The sequence below is a fragment of the Rana temporaria genome, chromosome 11, assembly GCF_905171775.1.
Source record: "Rana temporaria chromosome 11, aRanTem1.1, whole genome shotgun sequence".
NCBI classification, from domain to species: Eukaryota; Metazoa; Chordata; class Amphibia; order Anura; family Ranidae; genus Rana; species Rana temporaria.
Window position 1 is genome coordinate 98,668,218 of NC_053499.1, and position 14,659 is coordinate 98,682,876.

The 14,659-nt window shown below is 45.0% G+C and overlaps 1 protein-coding gene across 13 annotated transcripts in view; it reads right to left on the reverse strand.

Moving 5' to 3' along the window:
* Positions 1-14,659, reverse strand: part of NRXN2 (neurexin 2) — a 2,907,124-nt gene that overhangs the window by 1,229,142 nt on the left and 1,663,323 nt on the right. For all 13 annotated transcript variants that reach the window (XM_040327841.1, XM_040327834.1, XM_040327835.1 and 10 more), the window contains one exon: positions 10,749-11,132. In XM_040327841.1, coding sequence (XP_040183775.1) covers positions 10,749-11,132 — 384 coding nt within the window. The remainder of the gene's footprint in view (positions 1-10,748; positions 11,133-14,659) is intronic.

Sequence of the window (14,659 nt, forward strand, 5' to 3'; positions counted from 1 at the left end):
AATGGTACTTATCCGTTTGCAGAGATGAGAGTTCTTCAGCAATAGCAGAGTATTGTAGCAGCAATGGGATTCTGTAATTGATGGTCTCCTTATGGTGAATATCTTATGCCGCGTACACACCATCACTTTATGTGATGAAAAAAAACAACATTTTTAAAAACGTCAATTTAAATGACCATGTGTGGGGGAAAACGTTGTTTTATGTCTTGTGAAAAACGACCAAAAAAAATTGAAGCATGCTTCAATTTTTTGTGTCGTTTTTCAAAACTTTGTTTTTTTGTTTCACAAAAATTGACCGTGTGTAGCAAAAAACGACGTTTAAAACGACGTTTTTAAACCCGCGCATGCCCAGAAGCTAGTTATGAAGCGAGCTTTAATGGAAAAAAGTGGTGAACGTAACCTCGCTTTGCTAGAGCATTGTGAAAAAACGATGGTGTGTAGGCAACATCGTTTTTGAAAATTGAAGTTTCAAAAACGTCGTTTTTTACTTCACAGAAAATTTCGTTTTTTTCATAAAGTGATGCGCGGCATCAGGGTGTCCCGAGAGCAGTGGCAATAAGCATGGCAGCGTGGATCCAGGTAGAGGATACTTAGTAGCGTTAGTAGCTTAATTGAGACATGGATCCAGCATGCAAAGGTTTCCAGGTTAGGGGTAATAGTAGCAGTAGATTTGTTGTAGCGTGGTCCGGCTACGGCCGACAATAATAGAACAGCGTGTAGTACACACGCTGTTCTGTTTATAGGAGCCAGGCATGTGTGTCGAGTGAGCGTTGATTACGCTCGGCACTTCTGCGTTCCACTCTGGAACGCACGCGGCACCGGGCGATGACGTCAGTGCGCGGTCGCCGTATGCGTTCCAGCGTGGAACGCAATATGGCAACGAGAGCGCCGATTACACTTGGACAACCCTAGAAAGTGTGCCACAGTGAAGTGACACTTGGGGGTTTATTTTGTGTAATACTAGGGGTGTTTTGTACGACCGGGGCAATATTTTCTAACCGTTTTTCTGGTATATGACGACTGGCCAGACTGGGTCGGGTAACTGGTGGAGGCGGAGCCTAATCTTCCGCCTAACCTCCTCTGCGTGGCATCATCTTCTTCAAAGATCATGGTCTGTGACATGAGGAGCCTCAAGAAGAGACGAGTCATGAGAGAGAAAGAATGGATGACAGGAAACCCCAAGGCAGCAGCAAGGATTAGTAGCCTTACTAGGAAGTACTACTCTTGATTATCATCATGTACAATTTTGTGCATGTGTGCCACTGCCAACTGCCAAGCAGAAACAAGCAGCCAATCAAATATAATGCTCAATATGGATTAAATAAATATGCATGGCCATAGATATCAAATAATGGTCAATATGGATTAAATAGATAAATAGCCAGATTCAGATAGATTGGCTTACTTTTATACACTACGCCGCCGTAAGAGAGGCAAGTGCTGTATTCACAAAGCACTTGCCTCCTAAGTTACGGCGGCGTAGCGTGAATGGGCCGGCGTAAGCGTGCCTAATTCAAATGAGGATGAGGGGGGTGTGTTTTATGTAAATGTCTCGTGACCCGACGTGATTGACGTTTTTTACGAACGGCGCATGCGCCGTCCGTGGACATATGCCAGTGTGCATTGCTCCAAAGTACGCCGCAAGGACGTATTGGTTTAGACGTGAACGTAAATGACGTCCAGCCCCATTCACGGACGACTTACGCAAACAACGTAAATTTTTCAAATTTTGACGCGGGAATGACGGCCATACTTAACATTGACTAGGCCAACTATTTGTTCGACTAACTTTATGCCGGGAATCGCCTTACGTAAACGGCGTATCTTTACTGTGACGGGTAAGCATACGTTCGTGAATCGGCGTATCTCACTGATTTATGCATTCTAGGCGTAAATCAGCGTTCACGCCCCTAGCGGCCGGTGGAACTAGACAGCTAAGATACGACGGCGCAGCCCGGCGTATCTTAGCTAGGTTTAAGTGTATCTCAGTTTGAGAATACACTTAAACATACGACAGGTTAGATTCCGAGTTACGACGGCGTATCTACGGATACGCCGGCGTAACTCTTTGTGAATCTGGCCAATAATAAATAGTGTAATAAAGTGATTTGTGCAACAAGCTCATTAAACAGTCCACATTAAATGAAAGTTCATGTCCCTGGCATCCCTCTCTGTCCTCGTCACATTGTGTCCCTCTCTGTCCCTCCCTGTCCCTGGCATTCCTCTTTTTCCTCGTCGCACTGCATCCCTCTCTGTCCCCAGTGTCCCTCCCTGTTCCGGACATCCCTCTCTGTTCTTGTCACATTGTGTCCCTCTCTGTCCCTTGATTGTGTGTTAGTGTGCGTCATTGTTTTTGTATGAGTTACTGTGTGCAACCAATGTATTTTAATGAGTGTGATTGTGCCAGTGTGTTGGCATCATCAGTGGATTTTGTATCAGTGTGTGTGTGTGTGCCAGTCAGCATGTGTGTGTGTGTGTGTGTGTTCTTTAAAATGACTCAGCTCAAAGAGCCCAGCGACAGAATTGGAGATCACCAGCCCTGACAGCCAACTTCTATCAATCTTCAGGTGTATCGCAAAAACCATGAAACCTTTCTTGACGAAGAATAAGGAAAGTGGAGCTGAAGGACAGAAGATACAAAAGTTGGAGGTGGAGGAAGCAAAGAAAGTTCTTCATGACCTTCTTTGAAAAGACTGGAACAAGCTGTTCGACACCTTACATGGAGTCCCCTGCATCTGCTACAAGTTTGTTAGAATCTGAAGGTGGATCAAGTACAAATGCGTCACAAGCCAGATAAATCCGAGTATGATGAGATTAGAAGTGAGGAGGCCAGAGAGAACGTGAACATGACAAAAGGCAAAGATGATGGTGGCGGTGATGTATTTATTGATGAAATCGAACCCGACGATACTGAACCTGGTGAATTTGAAGAGGCTCAAACTGTCTTACCAGAAGTTATTGAAAAGCATGACATTGGACTTCTGAAGTTCGACAAGGAATCTGGAAAACCAATTCTGCCTGATGCATTGAGAACAGAGGGCCAGATTCTCCAATATTCTGCGGCGGCCTCGCGTAAGCTATTTACACTACGCCGCCGCAACTTACTGGGAGCAAGTGCAGTATTCCTCAAGCACTTGCTCCGTACTTTGCGGAGGCGTAGTGTAAAAGGCCCGGCGTATCCCTGCGTATTTCAAAGGGGGCGGCTTATATTTAAATTAAGCGCGCCCCCGTTTCTTTCGAACTGCGCATGCGCCGGGCTAAAAATAGCCCAGTGCGCATGCTCCAGTTCTCGTCGGAAAACGTCAATGACGCCGACGTGTGCGTCATTGACGTAAAGTCGTATTCAAGAACGACTTAGGAAAACGACGTACCCGACAGGAAAAGACGACGCGGACCCGACGCCATACTTAACATGGCATACGTGGGACTGGCGTAAGGTTACCCCTCATATAGCAGGGGTAACCTTACGCTTACGCAAACGACGTAAGCGACGGTTACGCGACGCAAATTTGTTCGGGAATCGGCGTATCAGGCTCATTTGCATAAACAAATGAGACCTGAACGTAAACGCCACCTAGCGGCCGGCGGCGAATTACATTTAAGATCCGACAGTGTAAGTGACTTACTCATGTCGGATCTTTAGCGTATCTATGCGAAAATGATTCTAGGAATCACTCGCATAGATACGCGGGTCAAAAAAGAGAGATACGACGGAGTTTCCTGAGATACTCCGTCGTAACTCTACTCAGAATATGGCCCAGAAATAATAAAGCTGGGTTCAAAGAATTTCCAGAACAGTGAGGGACCTTTCCTACCAAATAGGGATGAGCCCGATGTTCGAGTCGAACCTAAGTTTGACTCGAACATTGAGTGTTCGCCGAATAGCGAACATTATGCAGTCTTTGCAGCAAATTCGAAATCAGCGGAACACCGTTTAAAAGTCTATGGGAGATTAACATGAAAAATCAAAAGTGCTCATTTAAAAGGCTTATATGCAAGGTATTGTCATAAAAAAGTTTTAAAAACTAACGTTTTTTCGGGAGCAGTGATTTTAATAACGCTTAAAGACCAGCGCATGATGATATACTTCGGCACAATGGCTTTGCTGAGCAGGTGGACGTACCTGTACGTCCCCTTTAAGATGCGGCATTGTGGACGCGCGCCGCAAGCTCAGTGAGTCTGAACGCGGGCCCGCAGACTTGATGTCCGCGGGCATACCTGCGATCGTCTCACGGAGAGGAAGAACGGGGAAATGCTGATGTAAACAAGCATTTCCACATTCCCCCTAGTGACAGGACACTGATCATATTTATATAGCACTGATCGCTGTATCAATGACAATTGATAATTTTTGCGCAAATCAATTATATATATATATATTTATAACCAAAAATATGTAGAAGAATACGGAGTGGCCTAAACTGAGGAAAAATAAAATGTTATTTATATATATAAATATATATATATATATATATTTTTTTGGGGGGATATTTATCTGATGTTTGCCATAAGAGAGGTTCCCCAATCGTCCACAGGGTTCTCTCCGTTTGAGTTACTGTATGGGAGGCACCCTTGGGGCCTACTGGACATTGCCAGGGAAACATGGGAGAGTGAGAGTTCCCCTCATCGAAGTGTGATTGAACATGTGGCACAAATGCAAGATAGAATTGCCCAAGTGATGCCGATTGTGAAGGTACATTTAGCCCAAGCCCAGTTGGCTCAACAAAGGATTTACAATCGTGGGGCCCAGGTCCGTTCCTTTGCACCTGGTGATAGGGTGTTGGTGCTGGTCCCCACGGTCGAAAGTAAATTCCTAGCCAAATGGCAGGGTCCCTATGAAGTGTTGGAGAAAATGGGGGTGGTGAATTATAAAATTAGCCAACCGGGAAGACGAAAACCTGAGCAGCTCTATCACGTGAACTTGTTATAACCATGGAAGGATAGAGAGTCCTTGGTCACTAAGACTACCCGATCTTCTGCTCCGTTTAACCTGGCTGTCCCTGAAGTTGGGATAGCGGAGACTCTGTCCAAAACTCAGCAACAGGAGGCTAAAGAGTTTGTGCTCCGAAACAGGGAGAAGTTTTCAGACTTGCCAGGTTGGGTCTCTGGAGTTGAACATGACATTATCACCACACCAGGGGATAAGGTCAAGTTGAAGCCTTATCAAATTCCAGAAGCCCGGCGAGAGGCAATTCGCCAGGAAGTAAGAAAAATGCTTGAGCTAGGTGTGATAGAAGAGTCAAATAGTGATTGGTCCAGTCCCATTGTCTTAGTACCCAAACCAGATGGAAGTTGCCGGTTTTGTAATGATTTTCGCCGCCTGAATAAAATCACTAAGTTTGACACCTATCTTATGCCCCGCATAGATAAAATGATTGATCGCCTAGGCACTGCCCGGTACATGACGACGATAGACCTGACCAAGGGTTATTGGCAAATTCCTCTCTCGGAGTCGGCCAGGGAAAAAACAGCATTTGTAACTCCAGAAAGTAAAAAATAGGGACTCACACTTACCAAAAGTTCAGGCTGTGTTGGATTCCATCTGGGAAGCCGGATTTACAGCCAATCCAAAAAAATCTACCCTTGGGTTAGAAGAGGCGAAGTATCTGGGGTATACCATTGGAAGAGGTCTAATCAAGCCCCAGATAAACAAAGTTGAGGCTATTCAGGATTGGCCACGTCCCGCCAATAAGAAACAGGTTCGTGCATTTTTCGGGATCGCGGGTTATTATCGCCGTTTTATCCCCCATTTTGCCTCACAGGCTGCTCCCCTGACCAATTTGACCAAAGGAGTCTGTCATGACCAAATGGACTCCCGAAGCAGAAACAGCTTTTCAGGCTTTAAAACAGGCCTTATGTAGTCAGCCAGTTTTAAATTCGCCTGATTTTTCACAGGACTTTGTGGTTCAGACAGATGCGTCAAATGTGGGGTTAGGAGCTGTACTGTCCCAGATTATCAAGGGGGAGGAACACCCTGTTCTTTACCTCAGCTGAAAGTTTAAGGGCCATGAGGAGAATTATGCCACCATTGAGAAAGAGTGTTTGGCGGTGAAATGGGCTTTGGATTCTCTCCGCTACTACCTCGTGGGTAGACAGTTTGAACTGGTGACGGATCATGCCCCATTGAAGTGGATGGCACAAAACAAGGAGACCAATAGGAGAATAAATAGGTGGTTCCTTCAGGAATTTAGTTTTGTGGTAACACATCGGCCCGGTGTTAAAATGGGGAATGCAGATGGTTTGTCCCGAGTACATGTGTGCCTGGCAACCTGTGTCCCAACCCTAGGGTTAAAACAAGAGGGGGGGGTATGTGACAGGAAGACAGGTAAATCTGGGGGTGTTGTCACAGATGGGAGATACATTTCTGCCTTGTTTAGAAAATTCACCAATTACTATCAGGTGTCGGCTGCAGAGGTAGCAAGAAAGGTTTAAGGACGTTGGATAGCTTTAGCTGTTCAGAATGAGGAAATTAAGGCCTCTATAAGTTGTCCAGAGGATTACTGCTCAATGCTGCATCCTGAGGCTTGTTGAGTTAAGGAGAGCAGTGAGCGGAGGAAGACTTCTGAAGGTGAAGTGGATGTTGATATTTTTGCTGTGTGATAAGAAAATCAAAAAGACTATTGTTTTCTGCTGGAAGACCAGCAGTGTCTGCCCAGCAGTAGGCTGTGCCAGACTCCAAAGGTAGGTTCCTGTGTTGTGAAGGTAGACGGCCCAAATGGCCAGGGTTTATTTTATGTTTTTTTTTGTTTATGCTGTTTGGTTGCTTGCACTTGTTTCCAGCAATATGGAAGAATAAACCATAACCCTTGTTTTTCAACCACCCTCGGCTGCCTCTCTGTATAGTTCAGTGTGTAGTGAACCCACTCAGGAGGTCACACACCCCCGCTACGAGCTAACCCCTTACAACACATATTCTGTATAGGAGGTTTCCAGCAGTATTCACACATCAGTAAAGGAGTTACCTTTAACCACTTAAGGACCGGACCAAAATGCTGCCTAAAGACCCAAGGTGTTTTTACAGTTCGGGACTGCGTTGCTTTAACAGACAATTGCGCGGTCGTGCGACGTGGCTCCCAAACAAAATTGGCGTCCTTTTTTCCCCACAAATAGAGCTTTCTTTTGGGGGTATTTGATCACCTTGGCGGTTTTTATTTTTTGCGCTATAAACAAAAATAAAGCGACAATTTTGAAAAAAATTCAATATTTTTTACTTTTTGCTATAATAAATATCCCCCAAAAACATATATAACATTTTTTTTCCTCAGTTTAGGCCGATACGTATTCTTGTACCTATTTTTGGTTAAAAAAATCGCAATAAGCGTTTATCGATTGGTTTGCGCAAAATTTATAGCGTTTACAAAATAGGGGATAGTTTTATTGCATTTTTATAATTTTTTTTTTTTTTTACTACTAATGGCGGCGATCAGCGATTTTTTCCGTGACTGTGACATTATGGCGGACACTTCAGACAATTTTGACACATTTTTGGGACCATTGTAATTTTCACAGCAAAAAATGCATTTAAATTGCATTCTTTATTGTGAAAATGACAGTTGCAGTTTGGGAGTTAACCACAGGTGGCGCTGTAGGATTTAGTGTACACTTAGTGTGTGTTTACAACTGTAGGCGGGTGTGGCTGTAGGAATGACGTCATCGATCGAGTCTCCCCTATAAAGGGGATCACTTGATCGATGCAGCGCCATAGTGAAGCTCGGGGAAGCCATGTTTACATACGGCTCTCCCCGTTCTTCAGCTCCGGGGAGCGATCGCGACGGAGTGGCTATAAACAAATAGCCGCGCCGTCGTCCCGGATCGCTCCCCGAGGGAACCCGACTGCCGCGTGTAGCGGGGGGGTCCCGATCGGACCCCCGACCCACGTCTAGGCAGGGACGTACAGGTACGCCAATGTGCCTGTACGTGCCATTCTGCCGACGTATATGTACATGCGGCGGTCGGGAAGTGGTTAATCAGGAGGTTTCTACCACTAGTTACCCATATTGGAAACACTTAGATAGTGCTACTTTTTTTTTTTTTATTTACTGCCTAATTTATAACAGGAAAAATATGTATGTAGCTGGGACATTTGATTGAACTGTACAAAAATTTCTCCACCACGTACCACAATAAACAAGACAATTGTTTTTTTTTTACATTTTGGATAGGGTGGATAAGGATTAGAACACCTGTAGGCAGGTTCAGGTTGACTTCGCTACACAGGTGGCTCTGTTGTTTCCACATTGCAGGGAGAGTGGAGTACAAGATAAATACCTATTCCTCTTAGGCCCCCATACGTGTCATCAGGAGGGCTGGGTACACTGCCACCCGGGTGACTCCTGCGCCTATCTTTGGTGAGGGCAGTGCTTACAAAAAGCCATGGCTCACTGTAGTTGGAAAATTCTGCATGTGGTGAGCTTAAGCACAGTAACTCACTGGTCAATTACAGTGAACCTAACATAGGAACAGGTTACAGCGGAGGAGCGACAGTATAGGGATTGCCGCAGACTATTTGCGAGACTTCTCCACTTTGAGCTTACTTAAGGCGATTTAGTTTGCATGTGTAGCGGTATACAAGTTATTCACTCACTCACTCACTGCATCTGCCTGCTTTCCACCTGTGTCAGCTGCCGACCTCTGTCTTCAGCTCTCATGCTGGAGTTCCGTCTCCTGTTTAAGTGTTGCTGCTCAGTTATTACTGTTAAAGGGACTCAGTTGTTGTATCTGGAACGGGTATCAATACTTTATGCATTCTCAACCACTGTGTGTGCGCCAAGTCTTCCCTTTGGGTGCCCAACGTCTGGGTCCTCCCCATCTCCTCACTCTACACACCTGTTAGGTTTTTATTGCGGCCTGTGTCCCATTTAGGATGATTCACTCTCTCTATCTGTCCTTTTTACAATTATCAAAAGTGAAGCGTACTACGAGGCAATACATTTAGCAAGAGTATTGGACTGGTGTGCATGTCAAAAAGAAAAACCATGGGTACACATGGAATAAGCAATAGTGGAGGTACCCCTGGAGGGATTCATTTGGCTAAAAAACACGATAATACCGCAAGCAACAAAGCAACATCCGACAGTAGGAGCGACACTCAGGGTAGTTAAAAGGATACTTAAAAAAGTGGAGACACCTAATCTGCTGAACCCGATGATTCCGATCCTGGGCAATCCAGAGTTCGAAATGGGACTAAAGGATAAAAGTTTTATGACTCTAAATCGACAGGGTAAAAACAGACTGATACATTTCACGGTAGATAATCAAGTAATGTCTAAAGAAGAACTGGACTCTGAGTTTGGAGAAAGTTTATACTTCTTCAGTAGAATGCAGTTAAATGCATATCTCAGATCAATTTCCATGCGAACTAGAGAAACAACCACACCATCTAAGTTTGAAAACCTATGCCTGAAAGGAGAGTTAGTGAGGCATGCAATATCGACATTATATACTATGGTGATCGAGTTAAAGGCCCCACAAAATCTTGGTTACATACAGGCATGGGAAAGAGAGATGGGGGTCAGTTTCACAGAAGCACAAAAAAATAAGATATTTAGGTACACACAAGGTGTCAATAGCAACGAGATACCAAGAGGGAAGTTATAAGATTCTGAGTAGGTGGAATGGAACTCCAGAAGTATTGAACCGGATATATCCGCAGACCTCAAATCTCTGTTGGCGGTGTCAAGAGACTGTGGGCACTATGATACATATTTTTTGGAAATGTTCAAAAGTAAGGAGTTTCTGGCAAATGGTATCAGAAACAATAGAAGAAATGATAGATGTGTCACTTGGAGATAATCCAGCTGCCTTCCTGCTCTTTGATATACCTTTATCAGTGGAAAAATAAAAAAACTCATTGCTGAGACATTTATTATCAACCGCAAAAGCATGCATTCCAGCTCTCTGGAAAAGTAATGTCTCTCCAAGTAAAGCACAATGGATGGCAAAAATAGCGGAAGTACAATTAATGGAAAACCTTACCATGAGTATGAAGGAGCAGGAGGACAAGCATCGCCAAATATGGGCTCCATATATTGCATACAGGGAGAGGATGAGATGAGGAGTGAAGAGAGGAGGGAGAGGGAGACCACCAGGAAGGAAAGAGCCAAGAGGGTGAAGGGGGGAGGATACGGGGGGAGAGGGGGAGGGGTTGGGGGACTGTGGTGTGTTCTTTTTTTCTCTTAACATTTTTATTTGTTTTTTGATTTTTTTGTTTCTATTTTTGTTTTCTAATCTAAAGATTAAACCGATAATTTCTGTTTATTTCTTTCCTGGGTGAGAAGAACGCTGTGGAAGGGTTGGAAGGATAGCTAAATCACAAGGACATAATTAAGGGTATAGTTTAAATAATCTAAGCTTATAGATAAAGTAGAAACGGGAGATAGAAGAAATTAAATATGATTAAGAATAAAATAAGTAGAATATATGCATAAGATGTTTTTTTTTGTTTTTGAAAAGATGTATGTGTATCTTTGTGAAAAAAAAAAGAGAAAAAAACTTTAAAATAAAGAATTGAAAGAAAATAAAAAAAAATTCAGGGGTTCTAACCATCCGCTTTTCTAACCAAAATTAAAAAAAAAATGTTTTGACTTTAGTTTCACTTTAATCTATCTACAGTAGCTTGACTATTTGACCTATTTATAAACAGTCTTTTAGATTTCCATTAAATACGTAGTACACAGTTGCAAATATATGTAACGACACAACAAAGGCAATTTGTTTAGTTTGTTTTGATATTTACTAAATAAGCTCACCTCTCTCACATGTTTCCCCAAGGTACCCTGTCCCCACACAGTCACAAATAAAGCGGTTCCAGCCTTCTCTGCATTGTCCTCCATTTCTGCACGGAGAATTTGCACAGTGCCGTGGAGTCTCCCGAGTACAGAAAGGGGCTACACTTGCAGTTCCTGAAGATTCAGCCAGTCGTCGGATATCTCTGCTTTTTCCATCCACAAAAAGGTCCCTTATGCAACCTACAAAACCCAAGCCAAGGGAGGCTGTCCACACCTCAGGGGGGAGTTGAAGATCTTCTCTGGGTTCTGGAAGACCTCCAAGGTACATGTCTCCTTCAAGGTCAAGAATTTCACTCTCTCCCCCAACCTGAAAGGGTGTATTTCGACTGTTAACCGAGATAGAACCTAGAAGAAAAAAAAAAAAACATTATTAGAATGATCAAAGAGGAATACAACTATAGAATGTAGTAATTCTTGGACATTTGGATTATATTGTCACCTTCAAGAGGTTAGGAGACTGACAATTACAAAAGTTATTCTGGCTCAGTATAACCCGGTCTCCAACCACCATGGCTGTGTTCTTCAATGGAAAAGATTTTACCAAGAAGTACAGAAAATAGGATGTTTTGTACTCACCGTAATATCCTTTTCTCTGTCGTCCATGGACAGACACAGCTCCTTAAATCTTGACATATGGGTTATGTTCCTGTTCATAGGAGAGGACTAGGCAGAACATGCTAGTTATCTTAAAACATATAACTTTAACAGAGTTGAACAGCCCCGCCCAGGGGGGCGGTCCCTCCGGTCATAACCCCTCATCCTGCAGCATTTAGCTCAGTTCGTCAAAAAGCAGTACAAACTTAAAAAAGGAGGGGAGGGTACTGTGTCCATCCATGGACGACAGAGAAAAGGATTTTATGGTGACTTCAAGAAATCCTATTTTCTCTTTTTGTCCATGGATGGACACAGCTCCTTAAATCTTGACATGTGGGACGTCCCCAAGCAGTGTCAGAAAAAACGAAGGGTGGGAACAGCAATCAAAAGAAGACTTAACTTCACCCCAAACAGAGCTCCTTGTTCCTTCCTGATGGTTGACATAAGCCACCTCCGTGGCGTTGTCCAACTGGATCCTGACCGGACTCCCTTGAAGTCTCGGCAACCACTTGGAGAGGCACAGTCTTATTGCTCGAAGTTCAAGGACATTGATCGGTAGGAGAGATTCTTCCGGAGTCCATCGGCCTTGGGCCGACTGAACCCCCCAGACTCCCCCCAACCCATCAGGCTGCCGTCCGTCGTGATCACAGTCCAGTGGAAAGGAAGGAAAGACTTCCCAGACTGAAGTGCTGGGGATGTCAGCCACCAAGTCAGAGAGGCCCTGACTTGGCGACTTACCTGAATCTGATGATGCAGAGACAATGGGGATTTGTTCTATTTGCACAGAATCTCCTTCTGTACTACCCGAGTATGGGATTGGGCATACGGTACTGCCTCGAAGGAGGCTACCATGAGGCCCAAGACTCTCATACAGAAACAGAGACGACCATTTGCAGGATGTTAACGACCTCACTGCAGCCTGGAGCATCTGCAACTTCTCTGGAGGGAGAAAAACTCTTGCCTCCGATGAGTCCAGAATCAGCCCCAGGTATTCTAGGCGCTGATTGGGAACCAACACCGACTTTTGGAGGTTCAGTATCCATCCAAAGTCTTGGAGAGTCTGACTGGCTATAGACACTAACGAAATGACCCAGGACAAACAGAGACTTTGTAAGGATGAGGGGTACTCCTGTGCCAGCGTCATTAATAACTCTTATGTCTAGGGTCACCTTATGTCCGATAGGGCCATAGGATGACTGAGAAAGTATATCCTAAATTACAGGACAGGGGACATTACTGATAGCTCATATTGCAATTGGAGATATTACAAGTTGTTGGTTAATGTTGACCCAAACCAGGTCAATAGACTCCTAAGATATTCCATTGTCCATTGTGTAAGGCTGTAGAGGTGTTAATTCAGGTCTGCTCCTAAGACCTTTCCAGGTGTGAATACCTTTTGTCGGAGACAGAAAGTCTGTGTAAGATATGGTTTGAGGGGAATGCATTGTGTGATGGTGTTTTGGTTGAATTCTGTTAATGAAAGAATGTGCAGTGATTAGGTCAGGATAATTATAGCCCGGCGCCGAGATGTCTAGAATGTTTAGTAATTAGCTCAAAGAATGTGATTGAAGCCCCCCACGGTGTGATGTGTGGGTGGGGAGTTGATCGTTCCTTCCATGCCTTGTACTGTATATAAGACTGAAAGTTACCATTAAAGTTGTCTTCATTTTGGGAACAAGTACAGAGCTGCGTGTCTCGTCTTGATTCTGGGGAAATGGGATGGATCTGATCCTGTTGGTTGGAGTGTCGATAAGCTGTCGTGGATAGAATGGAATATCGTGAACGGATTTTACCCCTGTCCCATTTGGGGTTCCGTTACAGACACGTCCTCCTCTAATTCTGAGCTGGAAGCAAATCTCAGAAGAAGATCGTCTAAGTAACCTACGATGGCAATGCCTCGCTGTCTCAGCAAAGCTAGAATCGGGGCGAACACCTTGGTGAAAACTCTTAGTGCTGACGCTAGGCCAAAGGGGAGAGCCACAAATTGATAGTGGTCCTCCCCGACCGTGAAACGCAGGAACCTCTGGTGCCTGTCGCATATGGGGACATGCAAGTATGCGTCCTTGATGTCTAGGGATGCCACAAAGTCCCCGGGATTGAGCGCAGCTACCACTGAGTGAATCAATTTCATCCTGAATTTCCGAACCTTTGCAAAGGCATTGAGGGCCTTGAGGTCTAGGATTGGACGAACTCAGTCCTTCTTTGGGACCACTAACAGATTTGAGTAGAATACCTGAAACCTGTCCTGCGGTGGTAAGGGTATGATTACCCCGCACCTCAACATGTCTTGATCTTCCCTAGCCAGGGCAGTCCGATGAGACGGTAGGAGAGGAAGATTTGAGGGAAATAATCTGTTTTGTGGACAAGAAAGAAACTGAATCTTGTACCCCGAAGAGACCACTTCCCAAACCCACTGGTCGGAAAGCAGGGAGGTCCAGCGAGCTGTGAAACTGCAAAGACGTCCCCCCACCCAAGTGTTGGGTGGGGGCAAAACTTCATGCGGAAGCGTATTTGTTTACGTGCTTGGATTGCTTGTGCACCCAGGGACGCTTCTGTCCCTTCTGGCCCTGGAGATCAAAGGAGTCGCATCCAGGATTGCATCACATACGTACACCAGACCCTGCACCTGCTGGTCGGCCAGTCTCACAATTTCTTGTGGGAGCTCCTTCACTGCAAAAGTTTAGCCCATTGAGTGAGTGTCTGAGACACCAAAGTCACAGCCACTAATGGCTGCAACGCTGACCCCAGCATGGCGAACACGGCCCAAGTCACCGCTTCGGATCTCCTATCAGTAGGGTCCTTAAAAGCAGGGGTCCCCTCTACCGGGATAGTGGTTACCTTGTTTAACCTTGATACCGGGGGGTCAACTACAGGAGGAGAAGCCCATTTTTTCAAAATGCTCTCTTCAAAGGGGGACCACAAAAGGACCTCTGCGGCCGTTCCCATTCCTTATCTATGAATCTGTCAAAGAAATCAACATAAGGAAAAACCTTTTCAGAGTGGGTCATCTTGTGTGACCTAAAAGGGACTGACACCCCAGTGGATGTCCCAGCAGTATCTTCAAGCTTAAGGGTGTCCCTTACTGCATTGATAAGTGCTCCCACAAGTGCTCTGTCCTGCACTGACCCGGACGAGGAGTCCTCCTCAGTGCCCGGACGGTCCTGGTCTGCATCCTCTGGCACCTCAGAACAGGGGTCCTGTGCTGCAGCCAGGCCCAAGTCAGAGTCAGAGCATTCCGCAGGAGATGGCTGGGGAGTGGGCGCTTTTACCCCCCTTAC